Source organism: Microtus pennsylvanicus, chromosome 22, assembly GCF_037038515.1.
Source record: "Microtus pennsylvanicus isolate mMicPen1 chromosome 22, mMicPen1.hap1, whole genome shotgun sequence".
Lineage (NCBI taxonomy): Eukaryota > Metazoa > Chordata > Mammalia > Rodentia > Cricetidae > Microtus > Microtus pennsylvanicus.
In genome coordinates this window covers 10,850,669-10,874,366 of record NC_134600.1, presented here as the reverse complement: position 1 = coordinate 10,874,366, position 23,698 = coordinate 10,850,669, and the positions used below count along the sequence as shown (strand labels likewise).

Genomic DNA, 23,698 nt, shown 5'->3' with positions numbered 1-23,698 from the left:
ATCCCAAGTAGCCACATCTTTTACGTTTTAGAGCTCTTAAAAAGCAAGTTCATAGGGTGTTTATGTGGCATCCTAAGATCTACTTGGGATTTGGAAACATTACAGAATATCTCATCTGAAAAATATGCTTATCGCTGCAAGGCAACGTTCTACAGACAAGAGGGAACTTTATATGGAGACCACACTACTTTTGAAACTTATCCCATTTCACAAATAAACCATAGTTGCATATTCCTCTGCTTTTTCAACATGTGGTTTGCAGATGACTTTGTTTGTATGTTTGAGAATATTAAAGCTGATATTCCTAAAAATCATTTCTATTTTAAGATAAAACAGTCTTTGTACATTTTCACCAAAACAATAAGCTCAATTTTATTTCATCCATGCCTTGAACATAGAAAGCAGCTTCCTTGGGATCCTCTGAAAGGTTTCTTAATTAGACTTCTTAATACATATCAGCATGTATTACTAAGTGCCCACCCCAATAGTAAGACAGTAACGACAATGACAATACTGATCACCACTACTGTCCCTGGAACATGACTGGTAACAGTACAGCTAATCAGTGTTACTGTGGATGTGGCAATGACTCTCAAGGAAGTTTTGGCAGCATGTACAGTGCCCATATGGTTTGGCATCAGAATTGTCTTTCTGTTAGTGTATCTTGAATGAATGATATCAAACATGGAAGGAGAGGAACACAGCTATACGAAAATACTAGGAATGCACATGCCGAAAGGACAGGGAATAGTCGAGCATGCTAACACCATTCAAGAGCATGCCATTTGCCTTGACAGTGGCATTTGGGGAGTATACAAAATAGCACTCCAAAGGTGAGGAAAGTACAGCATTGAACTGGTACATTTTATATTGCTGCCTAAGGACAGCAATGGTTTAAAACAAAACAAGGAAAGAACAGAAAACGAAAATGTAAACTTTCTACCTTCCAGAGAAGTTTTCGCTTTGCATCTACTTTTGTAGCATTTTATTCTATCATAAACCATCTAAAAATATATTTCTACTGAAGTCACATGATCTTTGTACAATAGCAACCCAGACTTAAGACTTGTCATTTAAAGCTCAATTAGATTAAGTCTCTAAGACCTCTTTCTGAAGACTGTTTCCATAAGTGTTTTAAGATTAAGAATTTTAAAGGTATTTTAATAATCAATAATAAATTATCCTCTCCAATATACTTGCTGATATTTTCTCCATAATGTAACTTCCACAGTTAAATACATAAATGTCAAATACAGGTAGTTTAAATTGAAGCAATAGAAATGACAAATTCAGGTTTTCAGTTTTTCTGGAAGTCACTGTAGTGTACACAGTGCTCCGCCACATCTTAGAGTTGCTGCGGAAAACAGATTTGACTCCCCCTTCAAAATCCCAAAGTCAAATGTTCATGGATATTTAAATTGCTTAAATAAAGTCACTCCATGTAGCTGCCAGATGCCTGGAAGAAAAAAGCCACCATAGCAATGGACTGAGAGCAGCTGATGGGTATTGGCTCATCCATTGTCTTCTGTAGGCTAATGTGAAGGTTGCTATTGTGCAAAAGACTCTTACAGAGATGACAAAACTAGCTAAGCCCAGGAAAAGTTGTTTGGAAACCTCAGAGGAGACAGGACTCATGTCAAGAACCCTCAGTGACCTGCAGTATAAAGTCTATGAAGCTAGAGAATGGGCAAAAAATCACATTTCATTGACAAGGATGTCATATAGATGAGAAAGATGCACAGGAAAGACATCCGTGGTAGCATTTGTTAGGAAAATGCAGTTGAAAACTCAAACTGAGACATTATCCCACAGCTCCCCGAAAGATTACAACAAAGCCTCCCAACACTGCTGAGGATGTGGAAAAGGCATGACTCATGTGGAGCTGCTGGGAACACTAAATGCTAAAGCCACTCAGGGTAAACAGTTTGTGAGTCTGTTAAGAAGCAACATCCAACTCTTGCATGAACGGCTTAGAAACTCACCACACAGAAATCAAAGCTTAAAATATTCACAGAACACAAACCTGATAATATTTACCAAAGGGCACACATATGTGTTTGTTTGCATGAATTCCTAGTTACTAACAGTCCCAAACTACAGTCACCCTAAAAAGTGGGTGAATAGTCAGTCTTTTATACACTTAAACCTCAGAACCCTATTTAGCAATGGAAAGGAGTGAGCTGTCAATGCATAAAGCATCCTGATGATTCTGCAGACAAGGGAAAGGGCCAGTCCCTGGACATAGTGTTCCATGATTCTACATCTTTAGTACTCCCTCACAGGCAAAATCATAGACACAAAACTAATTGATGTTTCCTAGTGTTATGAGGAAGAGCTGAGAACAGATTGAGAAATGAATGTCTCTACAGCAAAGTGAAGGATGGTTATGAAATTTTCTGTGCTTTGGCCATATTATCTATATTCTAGCTGTGATTTGTGCTGTAGTTTTGAGATATAGTACCATTAGGAAGAGCAGGACACAGTGTTACCAGAACCTCTCTATGGAAATTCTTGCAATTTAAGGTAAATCTAAGAAATGTAACCAGTCTCCTTCTGTTCTGCTAGCAGGCTCCCAAATAATGTCACGGAGACTTATTAATTATGAAAGCTCAGACTTAGCACAGGCTTGTTCCACTAGCGTTTATAACTTAAACTGACTCATTTCTATTAATCTACATTTTACCATGTGACTTTTTATCTTTTTCTTCATTCTGTATGTCCAACTTTCCCCATGTCTCATTGGCATATCACTGGCATAATTCACATGCCTAGATTCCTCTTCCTCTTCCTTTCTCTCCCTGAAAATCCCATCTATCCTCCCTGCCTAGCTGTTGGCCATTCAGGTTTTTACTACACCAGTCACAACAATACATCTTCAGAGTGCACAAATATGCCACAAGAAAAACAATCACAAGAAAAGTGATGGCCCATTTCAAGCCCAACATTTCTCTTCCTTTAAATAAATAAATGCTATAGAGAGTCACTGATGACCACAGAACTGCAAAGCCAAGCAGAGATAGAATGTGAGTGGTTGCACACACCTTTTGTTCCAGCACTTAGGAGGCAGAAGTAGTCAGATCTCTATGAGTTCAAAGCCAATCTTGTCCGCAAAGTGAATTACAGGCCAGCCAGGGAACCACAGTGTTACTCTACTTCAAAACATCAAAACAAACCCCCCACATTTTCTGTTTCGAATTCAGATGAAGGCCTATTCTACAATACAACGGAATGCAGTTCCTTTTCCTGGTTAAAGCATACTATGCTATTAAAATTTTACATTTATATAATTTCCACTGATTCTTTGTAGAAAACTGGGGTATTGTCAAGACATACATGCATCATTAATATAGGAGGAATCCTCTCTACCCAATATGTCTACAGTGGGAACATTTATAATGATTTCTTATAGTCATATTCTGTTTTAATTTTTGAAACAGCCTACATTTTTCATTTTTATTTTAGATAGCAAAGATCTACTTTAATGACATGACAGTGTCAATTAAATATCTAAATTTTTAGAAAATGTTTTAGGTAGCTTAGAGTACCTAAAAAGTATTACAATGCTGATTTGTTACAGGGGATATTTTCAATACTTAAAGCTACCACCATTGTCCTATCATTAAAAACAGGCACATTGCTTTTATTATAACATTTATCTGTACATTGAATCATTTAGTGCCTTCTAAACTCCTACTTAATTAAGTAAATAAATATTTTGTGAGTTCTTTATGCAAATGTCATGAAACTCTGAAGACTCAGGTGAAGGAGGAATGAGGTAGTGACTTGGGGTGTCTGCAGCTGTCTCTTTCTGATAGAACATATACCAGTTCCAATTCAGATGACAGCTGCCCTTTGATAAGTTATGTTATCATCATCTTTCTTCTTGATACAATATATACCAGATCCAATGCCAATGTCAGGTCTACTTTGTTGTGTTATCACCATCTTACAAAACTGCGAATTGTGATCATCACTGAAAATTAGAGGCTCTCATATAAAATTCCACATCTCTGCCCTCATCGCCTGTATTTAAGATCTGACCCTGTCTGAAACTGCTCAGTTATGTGAGGAGCAATGAACCAGCTGGACCTAGCTGCTCCTTCTAGAGAGGTCTTCCCTGGAATTGTCCAGGGACTGCCCCTACCCCTGGTGACTTCGTTCATGCTACCTGCCCAGAGTTTAAAACTCCTTCTCATTAGAAAAAGGTAGCAGTAACAAGACAGCAGGAGAAACCACTCAATTTGATGCTTGCCTTTAACTGGTACTAGGTATTTAAGGAAGCAAGAAAACAGCTGCAGAAAGCTCTTCAGTTAAACAGAGGGGAGTCTGCAAAAGCAGCTCACAGGGCTTTCTAACTCCAATTGCTGCTCTTTGGTGGCCTCCTTTCTCTTCACTTGATTTTGCTCTTGAGTCTGAGGGACATCAGATCTTTATGCCAGCCCTGAATACTATCAACTCATGTCTCTGAAGAGCTCCAGTTTTTTGTTGGTTGGTTGGTTGGTTGGTTTGGGGGTAGAGTAAATAATGCCTTGATTAATTGTTACTAATATGCAGATCTTCATTGTATGGCTTTTTTTCAAAGGCTGAAGAAATAACATTAACAATTGGTCAAGCATTTGATCTGGCATACAGGAAATTTCTAGAATCTGGAGGGAAAGATGTGGAAACAAGAAAGCAGATTGCTGGGATGCAGAAGAGAGTGAGTAACCTAAACTTCTTGCTTCTCATTTGTCTGGTGTGTGTACAGGGAAATTTGTGTATGGTCGAACAAACAGAGAAGGCCTGCCATTTATTGTCCCTTACACGGTGGGCGCTGCTCACAACATATTCCTATAACTCTTCATCCCGGGGCCTCTGCACAGTCTTTAACTGTTTTATATTGAATTCCCACAAGAACTTAGTGTTCTCATGTGACTTTGCTTCACTTCCTGATGCTTCTCATGGGGATCAGAGCAGCAGAGGCAGCAGATGCTGGGTAAGTGGATTCCCATGCAGCTCGGATTCCTTCGTAATTCAATTATGCCCCATCTCCACCCTCCCATGTTCACAGGCAGCTTTTCTGTCTTGTGGTTCTATACCCCAAGATGGGTATAACCTGCACCTCTCAACAAGTAAACACAGAAATAAATATTAGAAACATAAAATTTTCACACACAATATTTTTTTAAATTTATTATCATCCTAGTGGCCTTGGATCTTCTGATATTTGCCGAACTGTGGCAAGTAATGCTCCTTGTGCACCAAAGACTTTTGAATTTTATAAATATAAAATATAAATGAATTTTATAAATAAAATGTTCTTTGCTAAGGTAACCGAGATAAAACAGCCAATATTTTCCAAGAAAGAAATAATCCTGAAAATTATTCAATGATCTTTTGATTTTTAGATCCAAGATTTAGAAACCGAAAATATGGAACTTAAAAATAAAGTCCAAGATTTAGAAAACCGGTTGAGAATAAGCCAAGTATCATCCTCTCCAGTAAGTACATTGAGAGTGTAATTGTACTATGTCAAACACCTCCTGATCTAGAATCCTTCTTTGATTCAAATCATTCTGTGATCAATAATAAAACTAACTCTGGTTAAGATGAAGACTGCTCAGCAGGGTGCCTTTTCACGTTTAAATTTTGTAGTTAGTTCACAACATGGTTATTTTTCACATTACTCTTTTTGTTACCCCTTGTTACCTAAAATTATTTCAGCCTCACTTTGATCTTAAGAGTGAATATACTTTCTCCCTTTGTGGCAAGTCCTGTCCTTCTTTCCTGTTGGTTATTGCTTCCTGGGGTGAGTCACAATGTCCATGCAGGCTAGCCCGGCAGTGCTGAGCTTCACCTTAGGAAATAGACTGAGAACAAGACCATGTACTAGACGTGGTAGCTTCAGACACTGAAATGTCCAGGTTCGGTTCAGACATCATGCAAACATCTGGTGTGAAATTATTTGTGTCTGACCTGATCCATTTTTAAATCTTGTCCCCAATACCAGGGATGATACCATTATTAAGTGATTTCAGCCAAGGGAATTATTTTTGAGAGAGGTGCAATTTAAAGCTATATTGTTTTCTAGCAATGATGTAGTTAATACTGAATATTTTCCTGTTTAATAATCTGTACCACTAATAATCTTTATAATGCATTTTATTCACACTGTTTACCTTAAAGCATGGGTGCGTGGAGTTGAACACAATTGAGACCAGTAAACTGTTGGAAAGATTTTGACAATTTATATATAAAGTATTTATATATAATTTATATATCATTTTATAGAATAATATCATAATAGCTTATCAGTTCATCACCATGAAGAAGGATGCTTCTATGAGAACTGGGCTTAGGGCTTCAAACTAGCATAACCTGGAAGTTGATCGTTTTTTCAGTTTACTTTAAACTCTTGTTTTTCCATCCTCTGTACTGAGAGAGTTGGTCTATCCATTGCCCAGCATTGGAAACAGTCTGCTGCTCCAGCTGAACACAAAGAGTTGGCAGACTCCTGAGTGGAGACAGTATACTTAGTGGGCTTATTGGGCTTATCCCAATCCTTCTTACTCTTATTCTTCGCTTTATCCAACCCTCGAGGATTTTGTGTTGTTTTGTTTTGGCTTGCTTCTCTTTTCTCAAGATACAGAACAATGGCTTTGTCTTCTGCTTTGACCCAAAAATATGCAAAATGAAGCACACACCCTTTTGAGCCATGTTAAAATGCTTATTTTAAGTTTTGTTGTAAAACACATAGTATGAGGGAGGGTGCTTTTCCAGTGAGTCTTGAGTGGTTGTTTCTAGAACTTATCAGGCATGCTTTGTTCAGTCTTTGGGTCCTCAAAAGATAAAATAAGTGTGTCATTATTTTTGATGCAAACCCAAAGAATATTCACTGTTTCCTTCCTGCGAGGACAGAAATTCAAGGCCATTTCATTGAAGGTGAAGGTTTGGGAGGATCAAATGAATTTGGAACTCATTCTCAGAACTGCTCCCACCCTAACAGAGCATGTCAATTTGTCTCAAGGCAGACACTGTCCTACACTAATGCTGGGTAACTGTGCAAAGATCAAGACAAGGGTGAAGTTGTAATTGAGCATGGGGGGTTTAAGTAAGATACAGTAAGAGCTTGGTTAAAGAAGACAAAGTTTCATTTAAGCAATACTCATGGGTTTAAGCGTCTTACTGAGATCTGGAGCAGTGGTTCTCAGCCTCCCCAGTGTTGCGACCCTTTACTACAGTTCCTCATGTTGTGATGACCTTAACCATAAAATTATTTTGCTGCTATTTCATGATTGTAATTTTGATACTGTTATGAAATGCAATGTGAATATCTGATATACATGATATCTGATATGTGACCCTGTTTAAAGGGTAGTTCAACCACCAGAGGGGCCATGTCCCATGGCTTGAGAACCTGTGTTCTTGAGCATGCAATGGTTATTTTGACGGTAAGTAAAGGATGGGAGTATGATAAAGAACATAGAAAAGTTTTCATTACTAAGAAAGTGTCAATCCAAAAGTATTCTAGATTTCTAAATTTTAGATGAAGTTAAGTGATAGTAATGCTAAAACTATGAATGATGACAAATCTATCATTACAGGCTTTTGTTATCCTCTTTTGTTCTTTATTTTCGGTACATTTTAAATAAAGATAGAATTACATCTCTCTCCCTTTTCCCTCCCTCCTTCCACCTTCTTCCAGGTACCCTCATCCCAACTCTTCCATGGATACTCAGACCAACCCATTTCCCTACTCTCCAAGTGAGAGCCTCTTTTTCACTTATTATTATTGCTGCATAGATATGTGTTTACACACACACACACACACACACACACACACACATGTTTTCACAAATATATAAAAACAAGCTACTAAGTCCGTTTTGTTCTTTGTGTGTAGATGGTTTCAAGGCTCTTTTTTTGATGAGATTATGAACAAACAAATGTCTTTGCTTTTCATTTTCCATTTTTTTCCTACAACAGTGAAATAAACTGGCAAGGTACTAAATTTAGCCATATTTACTTGACCACTGTTAAAATAATTTCCCACATTCCTAATAGTAAAATGTTAAAAATAGGTTTATATTCCCTTCAACTTTTTAATATGAAGACCTATTTTTAAAGATTTGAAATGGGTCAAGATATTGACTTGGAAAAATGGCAGATTATAATAATTAAAATACAAATGAAAATGTAAGCATCTCTTATTTGGTGATTTGCCATGCTTTCAAGTTAACCCATTTCTGTTAAGTTAGAAATAACTTCCATCGGTCCTTGTGAAGCTTGAATGTTACCTTCAGGTACACACTAGGAAAGAATATTTCACAGAGTTCCAAAAGCCTGCTCTATAATTGAAATTCTGTATATGCTGTACATTTTATGGTTTTTTTTTTTGTGTGTGTATGTGTAACTCAGGAATAAAATAGAGGGTGCTTACAAGATGGTTAAACGTAGTAGCAGTTTGGTTAAAGGAATAGAGGTGGTGGTCTATATTGTAGCTGAAGAAATAGTAGAATTGATTAGGGATCCCACATACATTCATAAAGATGAATCTCATGTGCATAATTAAATTGTCATCGTATACTTAAAGAGTTTTCAATATGTTGGTGCTGAGTGCAGCATCCCCTCGAACCAGATGACCTCTGTACTGACCATCCCAACACTGGATGTTCACGGTCCTAAATCCCACTCAGTGGTCTAAGTCACGGGTTCCTTTTCTGACAAATGAAATAGGCCTTGATATTACCCATAATATGAATCTTCTTAATACACTGAGATTGTGGAAACCTTTGGTTGGTTTTAGAAATTGGTCCCCAGGCAAAAGTATCATTTAGATACACTGAGAAGTTCCCGTTCCTTGACTCCCCACTTTGCTTTGTTCTGTGTTCTCGTGGTTTGGCAATCAATGAGAGGCTGTTTTGCTGCCATTTGGGACCAATTGTCTAGAAGCAAGCTGAATTACGTTCATTATATCTGCACGACAATGTCATTTATGTTTATATTTGAAAGGGGGTTTATTCTGCCCTTCTGGCCTCATGAAAACACTTTCAGGAGATTGTCCCTTCATAAAATGTGGGTACACCAAGTTACGTCAAACTTTTCCTCCTGATTTCTGTGTCTGAGTGCTTGCATTTTCCTTTACTACGTACAGAAGCTTTCAACCAAATCAAGTTGTTCCCAAAAGTTAAATGAATAAAATTATAGTTTCCAGGAATACTGGACTGTCTATTGCTGGGTAAAGCAAATGTCTCCCTTTCAATTCACCGGAGTTAGACGAAATTCTACTTATATATAATCTGCTGCGCAGCCACTCATTAGACTCGATAAGACAATTACAACTTAAAAATGTGTATTGCGTTGTGGTTAAACAATGTGCTTTCTCAATTGCTCTTGAACTCAAGCTAGGCAAGAACCCATTATGAAAACTCTCAATTACGCAATAACGCAAACGAGAGTCTCTAAACAGAGGCACGAAGTGTAAACACGAACATCGGTAAAGAACATTTGGTGCCCGCAGAAAATGATGACTACTTCCCAGCTTTGGGATTGTTGGCTGAACCCAGATGATCCTGAGACAAAGCCTATAGAATGGGAAGCAAGCGTGTTTTCTGTCCAGTTCCCCAGGGCAGTCCCTGTGCCCAGCACTGAGCTTTTGTCTCAGGTTTCTTTTCAGGGTTTGTGGCTAGGTTAGTCACAAGCATTTAACTTAAATATTTTAAAATGAAATGTAAGATAATAGGTCTCATAATTAAGAAATTATAAACCCACTTTAGATCTGGGGGCCTGACATGGTACTTCCCTGGTGGTATAAGTTTCAAATTAGAGGGTTTGTTATTTTTAAGGATTGTTAAAAATGTACCTTAAGTAGTTAACAAGTGCCGAGAGGGGAAAAATTAGTCTTCCCCATGGATGAACCCCCTAATGAGTTATCCAGTCCTTGTCCATGAGAACATAGACAAAGAAATATCACTAAATGAAATCAGTAGGTTGTACCTATGTATTAATACATTTATATACATATGTAACAGTAACAATTAAAGAAAAAAAGGCCATGGGTTTGGGAGGGAGTGAGGGAACTCTATGGAATATATATGGGAGGAATTGGAGGGAGGAGGGGAAGAGAGTAAGTGGTTTTACTGTATATCAATTTTTAAAATACAAATTAAGAAGAAGTTCAGTAAAGATGAATTTTACAGTGAGTCAATATTTGGACCCTGGTGAAAAAAGGGCTATCCACCCACCATGCCACATGCCACCACCGCAGAGCTGGGGCAGTTTTGAATTGAGTGATACACTCTCCTTCCCAGCTGGGTATATGCTCATGGGTCTCTGCATTTCAAGTCTTGATACAGAAGCCCCTCTCTGACACTCTTGGTCAAGGCATCTCTTTAATGTTGCTGCCAGATTTCTTCATGCCACACTTCTCCCCTCTCCGATTCTGTATTTAGCACTTCTCTGTCTCTTACAAAAAGAAAAAAAAAAAAAAAAAGGAAAACCGGAAGGTTAACCTTGGTGAATCTTTTGTCTAGGTTCCCTCAGCAATCACCTAGTACGTCATGCCTTACCTCTACCCTTTCAGTGGCTCTTATGGGGGAAAATGCAATGGAGTGTTGATGTAATAGGGCTCCCTCTTTCCAGCCTCTTGCCTAGAGTATCATAGTAAATGAATAAAGGCTCAACTATAGCTTTGATGTCTGTGTTAATTAGCAACTATAGAATCTGACACCTGGAGAGAGCTCAGCTCTTGACAGGAAGTGTCCATGACAGAAGAGTGACTCCCAAAGTCTTGATACTCAGACCCTGTTTACTATGCTACTTGCCTGCTATATGACCTCCAATTTCTATGAGGTCCTTGTTAACTTCCTTTCCATCTCCAGAATGTCTTACCATGGGGAACTCCTTACTTTCAGGGTGGGCAGAGAGCTGGAGTCACTGTTTTAGATTTTAGCTTTGCTCCTAAGCTTACAGAGTTTTATATCTTACAACCTATTGGGCATTATTTCTGTGAAAATGCAAACATTGCTATAGTCATACTTACAAAGTCTGGAAGATTACTAAAATGCATATTAACACTAGAAAATTCTCTGGTCACTAATTATTCACCAGAATGCCTTCCATGATCATGACTATTCCTCTTAGTGAGCAGCCCCATCACTGAGACCCTAAAACACATCACAGGCTTTCTCAGTTTCTTCTCTACTGTCTTCTCCTGAAAACCTGGTGATTTCAACATTCTGTTTAAAACTATGAGTATATGACAATATTTCAATTAAAAATGAAGAGTGAGAACTCATACATATATTCATCTTCAGCAGGGTTTTGAAATTTCCACAAAACTCTTTCCCAAATGATCTTCATTCATGCTTTTCACTGTCTCCGAGCCTCCTTGCTCCTCCTTAGCATGCTTCTCATTCTGTTTTCCTCTTCGGCTGCCACACAGAGTGTCTGGTCATGTGCCACATGCATTTCTGAGACACCCATCCTGTTTCTGGAGCACTAACAACGATCCATCTCTGTCTAAGCATGTCTTCCATTTCTGTCTCTTCTGTCAACTTGTCTGGTTCCAGATTGTTGGTGGGAACACTAATACCACTGTCTGCTCAGGCCAGTCAGTGAGAAAGCAATCCAAGACCTTGTGTGACTTACTAAGCAGAAAACTTGCTATCCATTCCCTAGTTAAAAAGAGTTCTTGTAGAACACGTCGTTATGAAGTGCTAAAAGAAGGTGTGCCTTGAATTGTTGGGATGGGACCTGGGGCCTTTATAGGATTTCTATTTTCTTAAGTTTATGCTGAGCAGAGTTTGAAGCAGAGAGCCCTCAGAGTTTAGAAGCTGAGAATATGCGTAGGATCAGCACAGAGAAGCAATATTACTGCTTTCTAGTGTCAGGTAAGATTTAACATTTTTATGCCTTAAGGAGAGATATTGGGTGTGAGGGAAGACAGAAGAGGATTAGGAGAGCAACATTCCCAAATGTAGAAGGGGTGAGGAGTATAATGGAAAATTTTGAAGAAGGGCAAATAGTGGTATTTTTATGCAGAAAAATATATTAACACGCATTTTAGATGAACAACTAACCCATTTTTCTCAACATGCAACCAGTGTCCTGTGATTTTTATTCTGAACTATACTGTCAACATGAGCCACTCTTGGCAATCTTTCTTCAGTCTAATAAGAAGAGTAAACAGTTATATTCCTCTCTAAAGAATTCATACTTTAATCAGATATGACAGTCTCCATAGAAGATTATACTATATTTTAGTTAGCTTGGCACATGGGTGATTCTCCCATTTTACATTATTTTTGAGTACATTTTCAGAGGATGTTAATATTTAGTTTTGTATATTTTCCTAGTCCTGATCTGTATTGTATAATTTGAGAATTTGAGTATTACATTGTTGGTTGTTAATTTGTTTATAAGGCTGCTGGGTTGTTTTGTTGTTGTTGTTATTGAAAATGTGAAGTTATTCAGGAAAAAATTACTGCAATAAATACCAATTACTTGCTCCTGTACTTGCAAATTGATGTGTTCTACCTTTCAGAATACAAAAATGTCAATTGAGTTTTAACATTTACAATTAAGAAAGTCTCTTATGGTCAACTGTTTTTGTTCAAAACCTCATGCAATGTCAATTTCAAAACTTTCGTTTCTTGTCAAATAGTTTCTAAGGTATTTGCTATTTTCTGACAGAGCTGACAAAGGTTTGTAAGTATACAAAAGCCCAGCACACCTCGCCCATCAATCTTGAGCAGTGTCCACACTACTGTTGCTATTTACATTGAGAACAAGTTTTTGTTGTGTTCTAAGTGAGCATTTGGTGTATTGGTCTGAATCACAAGAAACTGTAGATAACCACGTTTCATTTACACAATGGTAGGTTATCTGACTCCCCTCGGGACTGTGCTTGTGTGGTTTACATATGTGACATTCCCAGTACAGTATTAAGTATTCGTGGGCAATCACACTGATTCCTATCTTCATTGCAGGCCGGCAGTGTCACGGTGAAATCTCCTTCCACTGACATCTTCGATATGGTTCCCTTTTCCCCAATATCACACCAGTCTCCCACGCCTACTCGCAATGGCACACAGCTCCCACCAGTACCTAGCAGATCTGCTGAAATCCGTAAGCGCTCTTAAAAATATTCATATTCTTGCTATTTGGGTGTGTTTTCCCTCTGTCACATTTCGTGAAAATAACGTAATGAGCCAACGGCTTTAATTATTGAAGGATTATGCTTTTATATGGGTTTCAAATTTGATTAATTCTATTTAACTTTATAATTGAAAAAAATTCTAAATACATCTCCATTTGCAAGTTGAACCTGATGTGGACAATAAGATTTTGATATAAGTCTACTTAAAACATAAAAAGTTTAACTGTGCAGTTATATTTATTTAATATAACTCTTCAAAATAAGTAGGAGTCATTATGTACTCATTTGTAATATGCTTACTAGAGTAGTTTAGATATTCTTACAAGGCCTTGCTGTGTCCTTAGTGGGAGAATATGTAAAGAGTGTATATCTTATGATTTTTCTGTGTATACTGTTATTTAAGGGGATTGTCTTTGATATATTAAATATTCAAAAACATTTTTTTCTGATGTATATTCTACATATCTGTAAACAGCACTGAAGTCTCTCTTTGGTACATCAGAAAGCATCCAGTAGGCATTTATTTTCCTGGTTTTATCTGATCTACGCCCTGTCACAGACTCTGAAGGAGTTATTCCAATAGCCAAGAATCAGCTCTTCAAACCACACGTATATTAAAAAAATCGGTGTCATATTCCACCTTATTATGTATGCACTAAGACCTTTCTTTTTCAAATTTATTTATTTTTTTAAACTCTTTTTATTCTTTTTTACCTACCTACCCTGCTCCCACTCCCTCCCCTCCTCCCACCCCCTCCCCTTCCCCCCATCCCACCCTCCATCCACTCTGCAGAGAGGGTAAGACTTCCCATGGGGAGGTAACAATATCTGACACACCAATTTGAGGTGGGACCAAGTCCCTCCCCTCTATATTTAGGCTGAGCAAGGTCTCCCTCCAAAAACGAATGGACTCCAAAAAGTCAGGTCAAGCACTAGGGATAAATCCTGGTCCTACTGTCAATAAACACAAAGACTACCCCAACCACACATCTGTCACCCACATCCAGAGGGCATAGTCTGGTTCTATTCAGGTTGGCCCGCTGTCAATCCAGAGTCAGAGAGTTTCCACTAGCTCTGGTCAGCTGTTTCTATGGATATCCCCATCATGGTCTTGACTACTTTGCTCATATTATCGCTCCTCCCTCTCCTGGACTGGTCTCCAGAAACCCAGCTAGGTCTTAGCTGTGGGTTTCTGCATCTGCCTCCATCAGTTGTTGTATGAAGGTTCTATGATGACACTTAAGGCAGTCACAAATGTAGTAGTAGAAGCGGCGGGCTGAGTCCCCGCACCCAGCCGCCTGAACGGCTAGCTTTACCCGAAATAATTACACGGAAACTATATTCTTTTAAACACTGCCTGACCCATTAGTTTCAGTTTCTTATTGGCTAGATTTTACATATTGATCTAACCCATTTCTATTAATCTGTGTAGCCCACAAGCTGGCTTACCAGGAATGATCTTAACCTGCGTCTGTCTGGAGTGGGAGAACCATGGCGACTCCTTGACTCAGCTTCTTTCTCCCAGCATTCCATTCTGTTTACTCCGCCTACCTAAGGGTTGGCCTATCAAATGGGTCTAGGCAGTTTCTTTATTAATAAGAAATCACTCCCACATCACACAAATCTGATTATAAGGGATGGCCAGTTCAGATGCCTTCCAACTATTTGCTTAGAGTCTTAGCTGGGATTACCTTTGTGGATTCTTGGGAATTTCTCCAGTCTCAGGTTTCACACTAGCCCCATAATGGCTCCCACAATCAAGATAATCTCTTCCTTGCTCTCCCTCTCTGTCCTTCCCCCATCTCAACCATCCTGTTCTCTCTTGTTCTTCTACTCCTCCCTCCCCTTTTCTCCTCTACCTCCCCCTTTCCCCACCCCACTCCTAATTTCCTCAAAATATTTTGTCTATGTCTCCTTCCCTGAGGGATCCATGTATATCTCTCTTAGGGTTCTCCTTGTTCCCCAGCTTCTCTGAGGTTGTGTACTATAAGTTGGTTATCCATTATATCTAACATTCACTTATGAGTGAGTACACACTGTATTTGTCTTTGTGGTCTGGGTTACCTTACTCAGATTGTTTTTTTCTAGTACCATCTATTTCCCTGCAAATTTCAAGAAGTCATTTTTTTTTTAACGATTGAGTAGTACTCCATTGTTTAAATATACTACATTTTCTTTACCCATTCTTTGGTTGAGGGGCATCTAGGTTGTTTTCAGGTTCTGGCTATTATGAATAATGCATATATGAACATAGTTCTGCAAATGACCTTGTGGTATGATTGAGCATCCTTTGGGTATATGCCTAAGAGTGGTATTGTTGGATTATTGAGATAGATTGATTCCCAGTTTTCTGAGAAACAGCCATACTGATTTCCCAAGTTGCTGGACAAGTTTGCACTTCTACCAGCAATACAGAAGTGTTCCCCTTTCTCCTTATTCTCTCCAGCATAAGCTATCCTCAGTGGTTTTGATTTTGGCCATTCTGACAAGTATAAGATGGAATCTCAGAGTCATTTTGATTTGCATTTCTCTGATGGCTAAGAATGTTCAACAATTACTTAAGTGTCTTTCAGCCATTTGAGATTCTTCTGTTGAGAATTCTGTTTAGATTGGAATCCCATTTTTTTAAATTGAATTATTTGGAATTTTAATATCTAGTTACTTGAGTTCTTTATATATTTTGGAGATCAGACCTGTGTCCGCTGTGGGGTTGGTGAAGATCTTTTCCCATTCTATAGGCTGCTGTTTTGTTTTATTGACTGTGTCCTTTGCCTCAAAAAAGCTTCTCAATGTTAGGAGGTCCAATTTATTAATTGTTATGCACTAAGGCCTTTCACATGTAGTCCTAAAGTGTTGGCAGAAGCCTATAGTGCATGATAGAAATGATGCAGTGCACAGTAGGAATGATGCAGTGCACAGTAGGAATGGTGCAGTGCATGGTAGGAATGGTGCAGTGCATGGTAGGAATGGTGCAGTGCATGGTAGGAATGGTGCAGTGCATGGTAGGAATGATGCAGTGCATGGTAGGAATGGTGCAGTGCATGGTAGGAATGGTGCAGTGCATGGTAGGAATGGTGCAGTGCCTGGTAGGAATGGTGCAGTGCGTGGTAGGAATGATGCAGTGCATGGTAGGAATGGTGCAGTGCATGGTAGGAATGAAGTAGGACATGGTAAGAATGATGCAGTGCATGGTAGGAATGGTGCAGTGCATGGTAGGAACGGTGCAGTGCATGGTAGGCATGGTGCAGTGCATGGTAGGAATGATGCAGTGCATGGTAGGCATGATGCAGTGCATGGTAGGAATGGTGCAGTGCATGTTAGGAATGATGCAGTGCATGGTAGGAATGATGCAGTGCATGGTAGGAATGGTGCAGTGCATGGTAGGAATGGTGCAGTGCATGGTAGGAATGATGCAGTGCATGGTAGGAATGATACAGTGCATGGTAGGAATGATGTAGTGCCTCGTAGGCATGATGCAGTGCATGGTAGGAATGATGCAGTGCATGGCAGGCATGATGCAGTGCATGGTAGGAATGATGCAGTGCATGGTAGGAATGGTGCAGTGCATGGTAGGAATGGTGCAGTGCATGGTAGGAATGGTGCAGTGCATGGTAGGCATGATGCAATGCATGGTAGGAATGATGCAGTGCATGGTAGGAATGATGCAATGCATGGTAGGAATGATGCAGTGCCTGGTAGGAATGATGCAGTGCATGATAGGAATGGTGCAGTGCATGGTAGGAATGATGCAGTGCATGGTAGGAATGATGCAGTGCATGGTAGGAATGATGCAGTGCATGGTAGGAATGATGCAGTGCATAGTAGGAATGGTGCAGTGCATGGTAGCAATGTAGTCTTTTTGTTTCCTGTGTGGAACTTGGCAAAGTAGATTGCACATGTCAATTAGTCAATGTATTTTTAATGACTATTTTTTTAAAAAAGAAAAACTGTCATTTTTCAGTTTATATACCAATTCCAGTTCCCACCTCCCTCAAGTTTTATTCTAGCTAGCTCTCACATCTTAAATTAACCTCTTTCAATCAATCTATGTATCACCATGAGGCTGTGGCTTACCAGTAAGTTTCCAGTTTTTTTTCTCCTTTGGAAGCTACAGGGTATCTGACTGACTGCTCCTTCTTTCTCCCTGCATTCAGTTTAGTTTCTCTGCCGTCCTATATTCTGCCCTGCCATAGGCCAAATCAGCTTCTTTATTAACCAGTGATAATAAAACATATTCATAACAGAAAGAGGGGAATCCCACATCAAAGATCAAATTGTCCTGCTAGGCTTCCATACTTCCTAACTACTGTGGGATCATACAGAGAAGCACAAAGCTTTTAAATTATAGTCCTGGGTTTGTTGTGTCTCAACCAATGTTTGATCATCTCACTTATTAAGTGTTTTCTTCTTTATAGAACGGGACCTTTTTGGAGCTGAACCTTTTGACCCATTTAACTGTGGAGCAGGGGACTTCCCTCCAGATATTCAGTCCAAATTAGATGAGATGCAGGTGACTATTATAACAGATTGGACAAAATATTGTTTATTTCTTTTTAATCCGGAGCAAAGAAAATGTTGGTACCAAAACTCTATCCCTTGTTGTTGCTTTAAAGGCTTATTTAAAGCAGTTAGACTAAAAATAATTACACTTACTCCTAAAGGCTATTACACATGTTGAGACTTTCTTTCTTTTTATGAATGATTCAATATGCAAAGAAAGAAGATGCTTATTTTTTTAATACAAAAATGACAGGATTATAAATTTTTTAAGTCAAGAACTTAAAAGGCCATTGAAATGAAATTGTAAGATTTTGTTTCAGTCCTAATAGTTTCAAATTTCAAAATTGCAAAGGGGTTGAATGAAGGAAAATCTTAGAAAAGAAGCATTGTAATGGTTGCTCATGACTCCTGGACTACTAAGAAGGCAAACACCATTGGCAACTTCTTTAGAAATAGAGTCAAATTGATTATTTTTCTCTTTCTAAATTTTTCTATAAGCTGTAAGAAATTAGTTTCTGAAGCTTCATACCTTGGGTGGTGATAGAAAAAAAAAACAGTCATCTTTATATCAGAATGAAGACTTCTCTTGATATTTTCCCTTTACATTTGGATGAAATAATTATTGTACAGATGTCATAATTAATAGAATCCAGGCACCAGTTTCTTGGAGCTGACTGAGATTGGAAGGCTGGGACACTAATGTGAGGAGGTAGAATTGTTTCTGCTTGTTGTCCTGGTGTACCCACCGGCTCCTTGTGCTTCCCCACCCCCAAATCAGAGTCTAGCTGGGCTCTAAAACTGGCAAACACATGCTTTGCCCTGAGACAATAAATATAAACATCCTTCCATTTAGATAAATGGCATGCTGCCTGCCTTATTTTTCTAATTATTTTATACAAATCATTTTGTTCTAGATTTAATTATATGCCTGCATTTAAAAGGCTGAATTATTGAAAGCATGCCTTGATGTTTGCAAAGAATATATTAAAATTTCCAAAATGCAATCAGTTATAATTCTCTCTTCCATAAAAAAAATATTTTGGAGCCTTAAAATTTACTAAATCATATCTTTTTTTAAACACTCTGAAAAAATTATTAGTGACCGAGTCATACAATTTTTATGTAATTAGGAAACATCTTAACATCAACAAAGTTTATATTAAGAAGCTTCATCAAATAAAATGTATATAACATTTTGTGGTGAAAGAAAGATCGCTATGAAACTTCTGTTTATCTCAACGTGCGTTGCATTGTGTCTGATGACAATGAATTCTCACCTTTATATCTCAATTACTTTGAAAATTTCACTTAAATGTGGCTGGCTAATGAGACATAACGCTGCATCCTCTCTGGAATTAATGACTTTCCTTTGTTGCCATCCATGCTAATTGAGCTATCTGGGACAATGCTTGCAGAACACGAGCCTGTGAACGGGCAGAAATGACTCTTCTCAGGGTGTTTCAGATCATGAAGACTTTCCTGCCGACCTTTTGTTCTTAGTACTAAATTTACAACCTCAGTAGGTTTTAAAAGATAAGCCTTCGGACGTTTGTAGCAACCCAGTTTGAGAAAATACAGGCGTGTCTTAGCAATGTGGTCATCAGGTAATATTAATCTGGAATGTGATGCTTTGCATTTTGATGTTTCTAATGTTTTCTTGATGTCTTTTTTACTCTCCTGCTTTCGTGGTGGGTAGCGCCAGAGATGGTTGGTATCTCATTTTCATCATTTAAAGAAATAACAATCTTTTTAAGAGTTAAAATTTTTGTATTTACATATTTTGCTTAATAACTATGCAAGCAAGTTTAATATGGATGTGTTAATAGAGGTTTTATAACTTAGATCTTCAGGTTAATTTTTCAGTGACCGTCAACATTTCATTGTTCACCTCATTATGTTTCTGTTAGTTCACGACTTACTTGCTAGGCCACTTTAACTATACTTAGTAAAATCGTTTTTTCATTTAGATTTTACAATGAATTTGTTATTAATTTAGCTATCCTAATTAATCTAATATACACATATAGCTGCTGTATCTTTACACGCTATATAAAAGGCTGATTATAGTATGTTAGGCTATGAACGCTATAGGGTGCTAGTAATAAGCCTCCTAGCTAACTGCTTGGGTTTTTTCTTCTTCTTTTTTTTTTTACAGAGGATTAAAACTAAATTATTCCTAAGAGTTACAGTACAAACTTTGAAACTCTAGGGATATTTTGAACATGTAAGATTTAAAGCATAAATGTTAAACCACATGTCATTTCAGATAGTTGGGCAATTTAATATATATTTGAAATAAATTATGTAGTTGTTTGATCTGACATAATTTAAACCTCATGACATGTATCTCTGTTAGGCAAAGGAATAGGGTAGTGTTAATAACCAGAAACATATTCAATGAATTATAGTAATGAATTACAGAGTTGAAGGGAAAATTCAGTTGGTAAAATGCTAGCCATGCAGATGTGAGAATCTTAGTCTCAGAACCCATAAAGAGGCGGGGTAATCTCATCACTAGGGAAACAAAGGCAGGTGGTTTCATGGGGATTATTGGCCATCGCCTAACCAGGAGGTTCAAAGCCAGTGAAAGACCCTGTTTCAAAGGACATGGAAGACATTCCTGGAAAACAATACCTAAGCTTGATCTTTGGCTGTGTATAAATGTATATGCATGTATATGAACACACAAGTTACACATACACATACATCTGTGTACTCATAAATATGCAAACACACACATGAATACATAAACACATATGCATATGGCAATGTAATATGTTTAAGAACAGTGGCAAGTCTATAAATAAAAGAGTTATATACAAATATCAAGTCACCTGTTTAAAAATCGGGGACCCTATGTATAAATGAAATATAAGCAGTTCTTCCATGCAAATATCTCAAGGAGGTTGGTGACATTCCTGGGAAATGATGCCCAAAATTGGTCCGTAGATTTCATATGCATCAACATACATGTGCATGCAAACCAGTGAATACACATGCACTGACATGTATGTATGTAATTGCAGGAACAAATGAATGACTGGGAGACTAGCCACTCCTCATATGAATAATAAACCCTCACTCACAAAAAGGTCACAGTTGGCTAACCCACTTGTGAATGTGTTCTGTGTAATCAAAGCAAACATGCTATAATTTTAAAAGTCTGCAAGTGTCATTTTAACAGGAAATTCAATTTTTTTAAATAAACCGTATTGAATGAAAATATTGAGAAACAAGCAGTTTAATGCTTATTAGACCAAGGTTAGTTTATAACAGCATCTCTTTGGGGAGTAATTTGACACTACTGTATACACTTATATTTTCTATGTTATTTAAAACAGGAACAAATAATTATAAATATGTTGAATTTTATGCATGAAATTATGCGCTTGGCCTTATTCATGATTGTAAGGTCATGGAAATAAATTGAAACTATGAGGACTAATAGTGTGTCATAGTCAGAATAAATTAGTTTTATGAGAACTAGAATGTAGGAAGTCAGTTTACTTAAAGACAACAGAATAGAAAATCATAGGTAACATACTCTGTGAAGGAAAGTTTCTGCTCTCATGAAACTTGAGCGCTCTGTAAGAACAGAAAATGAAGCACTCACTTCAGTGTCTGAACACTTACTCATAGAGTTCTCTTTCTACGAAATACTGCTCTCTGTTTCACAGAGGAAAATACAGCTCAGCAAAAGGGTTTCATATAAAAATATGACTGATGTTTTAATTATAGAGTGATTATTTGTGATGGTAGCTAGGAATAATTGTGCTAAATAAATAAACCTCATTTTTAATCAGAGGCTTAGAGATTTACGAAGAAGATTCAAGATTCATTACACCGTGAAACTGTTGTGGGGCAGTCTGAAAATGTCCAGGGAGGTTTGGATGGGGTTAAGAAATAAGAAAGCCGTGAGCCTGTAAGATCTCTCAGCTGATGGTTAGATTAGTCTGTCAGGACTGCAGGTGGTGCACAAGAAAATACTTTCTCACGAGGGAGTGATGTGCATTTCTCCTTCTTGTTTTGACTTTCTAGTTTTCCAGTACTGATAGCTCTGATTACTTCCCTTTTCAGGAACAGGAAATAATAACTAGTGAACTTTTATAATGAATTGATAAACATTGAATGTATTGTGGGCCATCGAATTGTCTCTTTATCATATCATATCAGCTACTTATCTGCTATCTATATGTCATCTATCATCAACTTATCATCATCCATTATTCAAAATGTACTAGAAGATGACAGTGTATAGGTCTTCAGATAGCAACCAAGCATTTGAAAAAAAGACCAGCGAGTAATATTTCAGTCCTCATTTTTAAAACCATTTAATTTTTATTGATAGATACACATACACATATAGCCAATAGTTCTTATTATGATACAGGCTTTTTAAAATTATTAATAGCTGCTCTGACTTCTACCCTGTTGAATACAGTTTTCATCTAAATGGTGAGAAGAAGTTTTGAAAACCTTTTCAGTACTGACATTGCCATGTAGTGTGTGTACAATACACATAATGAGGGGGTCTCCGGGCATTGACTACATATGTGTTTATATTTTGAAAGCCCTTTTTTCCTGCATATGGTAATGTTTACTTTGCCCAAGTATAAATCTATCTAAATGATAATCGCAAATGAAAGTAATCAGGTACTATCATGATGACTCTCGTGGAAACCGACAATCTGACCTCTCTTTCCACTGATTAGTGCATACCTATGTTTCTCTTTGTAAGTCAGCGTGCATAGATTTAGGGGCAAGATGATATTGGAGAAAGACTGGAGGAGCAGAGACACCTTACAATGTAATTGTTTCTTGGAAAAATAGAAAGGAAGTCAGGTATAATGGTGCATGCTTTTAATCTTAACACTTGGTAGGCACAGACAGGCAGATCTCTGACTTTGAGGCCAGCTTGGTCTACAAAGTGAGTTTCTACAGCTACACAGAGAAACCTTTGTCTTGAAAAACCAAACCAAATCAAGCTAAAAATTAAAAAAAGGAAAGACTGTCAGACAGACAGGCAGACCACACAGTATATGCAGGACATAACACTTTTGTCATTAACTTTGAACTCCGTACCTTAGTTCAAATACACAAAACTTTGACACATTTTCTTTTAACATTCAATAATTAAATGACATCTAACCTTTTAAAGCATGCAAGGAAATCAGGAGTCAAAGTCAATACTGTTATATAATATGTGTGTGGTCAATATATATTGTCATGTATATGTATTGTCAATACTGTAAATATACATATATATTTGCACATATATGAGATACAGCTATCAACAATCATAAAAAAGAGGCCATGAATTTGAATGAGAGCAAGGAGGGAGATATGAGCGGTATTGGAGGAAGAAAGGGGAAGGGAGAAATGGTGTAATTATGTTATAATTTCAAAATAATTTCCAAGCAGAACTGATGGGCAGTTTTCAGATGGTGTGGTGGTCTGTGCTATTGCATTCTGTTTGGATTACAACACTGCCCTTACAAAAGTGTTTTACCCAGCATGTGGACTGTGGTAGCCAGATAGAAAATGTCAATAGTGTCAAGCAGCTTTGAACCCTTCCCGGAAGAGGGGCTTGACCAACAGCTCAGCAGTGAAGAGCATGGACTGCTCTTCCAGAGGACCTGGAATGTCCTCACAACTATCAACTCTGGTTCCAGGGATGCAGTGCCCTCTTCTGGTTTTGTGGTACATATGTGCACACACACACACACACACACACACACACACACACACACACACACACATTTTTTTAAAAAACTAGTAAAGAACTTAGAGTCAAATGGAATATTGAAAATGTCTGATACAAAAGAAATGGATAAATCGTAGAACTACTTCATGTCTTACATTGGTATTTTCTTCTGTTTCTCATACACATTCAGTATATATACTTAAGACAGCAAAAATGTCACTAAATATAAAAGAACTCATAGTTCTTTACATCTGTGTAAGAATTTGATAAACCAAAATTTGCATTTATTTAGATAATGGAAGTTAATTTCTGTTCATAGTCTCTTTTGCTTGGTGAGACGATTTTTCTTTTGCCAT

General features: G+C 37.7%; 1 protein-coding gene across 3 annotated transcripts in view; it reads left to right on the top strand.

The window, feature by feature from the left end:
- Gulp1 (GULP PTB domain containing engulfment adaptor 1) overlaps window positions 1-23,698 on the top strand; it is a 243,316-nt gene that overhangs the window by 217,715 nt on the left and 1,903 nt on the right. For 2 of the 3 annotated variants that reach the window (XM_075956217.1, XM_075956218.1), the window contains exons 7-11: window positions 4,583-4,699; window positions 4,952-4,975; window positions 5,388-5,480; window positions 12,969-13,107; window positions 17,554-17,648. In XM_075956217.1, coding sequence (XP_075812332.1) covers window positions 4,583-4,699; window positions 4,952-4,975; window positions 5,388-5,480; window positions 12,969-13,107; window positions 17,554-17,648 — 468 coding nt within the window. The remainder of the gene's footprint in view (window positions 1-4,582; window positions 4,700-4,951; window positions 4,976-5,387; window positions 5,481-12,968; window positions 13,108-17,553; window positions 17,649-23,698) is intronic. The other variant, XM_075956219.1, reaches the window with a different exon arrangement.